This window comes from Arabidopsis lyrata (genome assembly GCF_000004255.2).
Source record: "Arabidopsis lyrata subsp. lyrata unplaced genomic scaffold ARALYscaffold_527, whole genome shotgun sequence".
NCBI lineage: Eukaryota > Viridiplantae > Streptophyta > Magnoliopsida > Brassicales > Brassicaceae > Arabidopsis > Arabidopsis lyrata.
The window spans coordinates 4358-7565 of NW_003302204.1; the positions used below are offsets into that span (position 1 = coordinate 4358).

Below are 3208 nucleotides of genomic sequence, written 5' to 3' on the forward strand. Positions count from 1 at the left end.
TGTATTCATTGTTGTAATCTCGATTTGAGTAGCTGTTTTGAGAATCCATATTGGTGTACAACAGCTTGCTTTGATCCTCATGTGAATCTTCTTCTTCGATGACACGTTCTTCATAGACCTTAAGACGTCCAACTATATCGTCAAAAGTTGTAGTATTAAGATCTAATACTTGTTCTAAAGCAGCCACAATATGGATATATTTTTTCCGAGGAATACTTTTCAAAAATTTCTTAACAAATCTTGATTCTTCAATGTTTACACCTAGGGTAGATGATTTTGATGATAATCTCAGATAACTTTCCTGCAAAGTCATCAATCTTCTCAGTAATCCTTCATCTTGAGGCGGTCAAATTCAGCCATAAGAGTTTGTAACCTAGCATCCTTGACCCTGTCTGCTCCCACATGCCGTGCTGGAATCGAATCCCATACCTTCTTAGCTGTGTTAAGTTCTCCTATTTGTAGTACTAGGGCTTCAGGAATCGACTGGAAAAGCAAAGCAGTGGCTACATCGTTCTTCTCCACATCAATCGGGTTTGATGGTGTTTCTATAACCTCCCAAGCTTTATGAACTTTGAGTGCTGACCTCATTCTTATGGCCCATACCGTATAATTTGTTGCGTTTAGCATAGGACATTTAATTGAGGAAGATCCTCCTCCTTCTTTGCCTTTTTCGGTCACGGGAATAATATCCCCCATAGCTTCTTCTCGATCTCAAAAAAAAACTCTCACAAAGCTCTGATACCAAATATAGTTTTTAGAAGTAATCAAGAACACAAAACAAAAGAATAACTCTCTTTTATTACTTAGGAAACTCTCTCAAAACCTAAGCCTCTCTCAATCACTTCTCAAAACTCTCTAAAACCACACAAGTCATATCACAACTCGATATGTCCTTATATAACAAACCCTATGACCTAATCATATCTCAATTAGGAAAATACAAAGATCGTTCTAGATAAGTCCTAGAGGATTTACATTTATCTTCTCATAAAACCAAAGACTTGCGGTTTAAGTAATCCTCCGGTTAAGCTTCTCTCAAGCTTAAACCAACACTTTCAATTGAGAAGAGAGGCTAAGAGCATGGGCAGTGGGGCAAGCAGGTGGATGTGAGTCTTGGGGTGTAAGTATTAAAAAAACGAAAAAATTGTCTCTCTCTTCACACCCGGGTGTAAGTTTACACTCGGGTGTAACACTTTTTCTCTCTATCTCTCTCTTTCTTTCTCTTTCTCTTTTCTCTTTTGCTTTAAATTATAATACTAAAAAAATACTTACACCCACACAAACACATTTGCCACTGTTGATGGTCTAAGTAAGGTTCGACCGATAAGGGTAAGCTTTAAGTAAGCACTATGACATTGACAAGCAATTTATAAAATCTTACGTCAACAAAAGTAAAAAACTCCTCGGCCCTGCTAGCCATTTGCTTGCTCGAACAACTGCACTCTTAACTTCACCCCTACTTCCAAGTTCCAAGCATCTCGAAAGAAGTTTTTTTACATAATAGCCAGATTTGTGCTGAGCATTATCTTCGATAAGCGGCACTATTCCGCCAGAAGGTATATACGCCGTACACCTAACGTGGGGATGATATTCCCCGGTGATGAAAGTTCCGACTTTCCAATGAACTTGGCCATCGATAAGTAGCACAAACATTGTTATACGGAGCGACGGGGATGGAGTATCCCCCAACGAAAGGAGATTCAAAATCCTATTGTTCGAGTTTCTACGGAACATATAAACAATTTGCTCATCAACTACATATACGTCGCAATAATGTGAATCAAATATTTATTTAAATTTCTTTAATATCATTGTAATGCAGAATGGTTCTTATCTTTTCTGATATTTTTAAAAATATATTTCTATGATATGGTCTGAAGTCTGATAATTACCTGATTAACAAAAGCACAGATTTCCTTGTAAAGCTTTATAATGTCTTTTTTCAGAATAATTTCGTAATTAGTTCGCAAAAAAAAACAAAAAATTTAGTTCTACAACTCAACATCGGTTTAAATACTCAACGTCCATCTCCCCTGAAAGCCGAACAAATCCGATAATAATCAATCAGAGCCAATCATTGACATTGTCAACTTAATAGTTAATACTAGTAGACACCGAAATGGAACTAGAAAGTCATTAGAGTCGTTCAGTTAAAAGAAACTTACAAGGTATCAGCTAACATGGCACGGATTTTGGCTCTTAGCTCATCCGAAACTTGAGTTGGTTCGTTTCGCGGGTACTGGATGTTATCTTCAGGAGAAGCTTTAAGATCAGACTGATCTGACTTTGAAACAGCCTCCTCTTCCACTGTTTTCTCATCTTTCTTTATACGTTTACTAGACTTGTGTCGATGACCATGCTCATCTTCTGAAGAGTCCTCGTGTTTGCGCCTACTGGATCTGTGTCGGTTGTAATGATGATGTTCATCATCAGATGAATCACGATGTTTATCATGCTTCCTGGATCTGTGATGATGGCTACGCTTGTCCTTAGAATAATCAACGTCTTTGCTATGCTTACTAGATCTGTGTCGGTGCTCACCCTCGTTATCAGAAGAATCATATAGCTCATGCCTATCTGAAGATTTGCTGTATCTGTGTCTATGACGCGAACGGCTGTGATACTCATCATCCGAGGAGCTCGCATGCTTGTGCTTGTCCCGAGAATGTCTGTCCTTGGAAGAGTATCGTGTCTTATGTTTATGCCTAATATGCCGTTTTCTACTAGATGAATGCTTCTTATCAGTCTTGGTTTCTTCTGTCACTTCATCCATGCTGCTCTCTTCCTCTTCTCCTTCTTCTTGTTCCATCTTAACATCTTCATCTCTATGTGATCTCGAACGGTAATTCCTCTTTGGTCGTCTTTCACTGTTACCATCATCTGCTAGTTTTGTCTCAGCTACAGATGGAATCGAGCTACTGTCTCTTTCTTTGGCAGCATTAGCACCTAATCCAGAAATCCCAGAGTCCAACGGTTCAACTGATATGCTTCGCGACGGTTCAGCTTGTTGCACAGGGTGCGCATCAGGTTTTAACTTGGCCACAAACATTTTTGCACGTTTCAATCTTTCTGCCTTCAACTTCTGCTCCTTAGACAAGCCTGCTTCAGATGAATCAGCTTCACTAGGAGCAGTCGAGCCAGAGAGCGATTGACGCTGAAGATTTGGCCAAATGCAGGGGACTTAGATGAAGGGTACTTCAATCATTTC

General features: G+C 39.2%; 1 protein-coding gene across 1 annotated transcript; it reads right to left on the reverse strand.

Moving 5' to 3' along the window:
• Positions 1–1896: 1896 nt before the first annotated feature.
• On the reverse strand, positions 1897–3154 carry LOC9298484 (sarcoplasmic reticulum histidine-rich calcium-binding protein; the record flags this gene model as incomplete). Its single annotated transcript, XM_021031863.1, has 2 exons — positions 1897–2033; positions 2166–3154. Coding segments are annotated over 2 exons (1005 nt in total), but the record flags the coding sequence as incomplete, so codon positions are not given.
• Between the last annotated feature and the right edge of the window lie 54 nt (positions 3155–3208).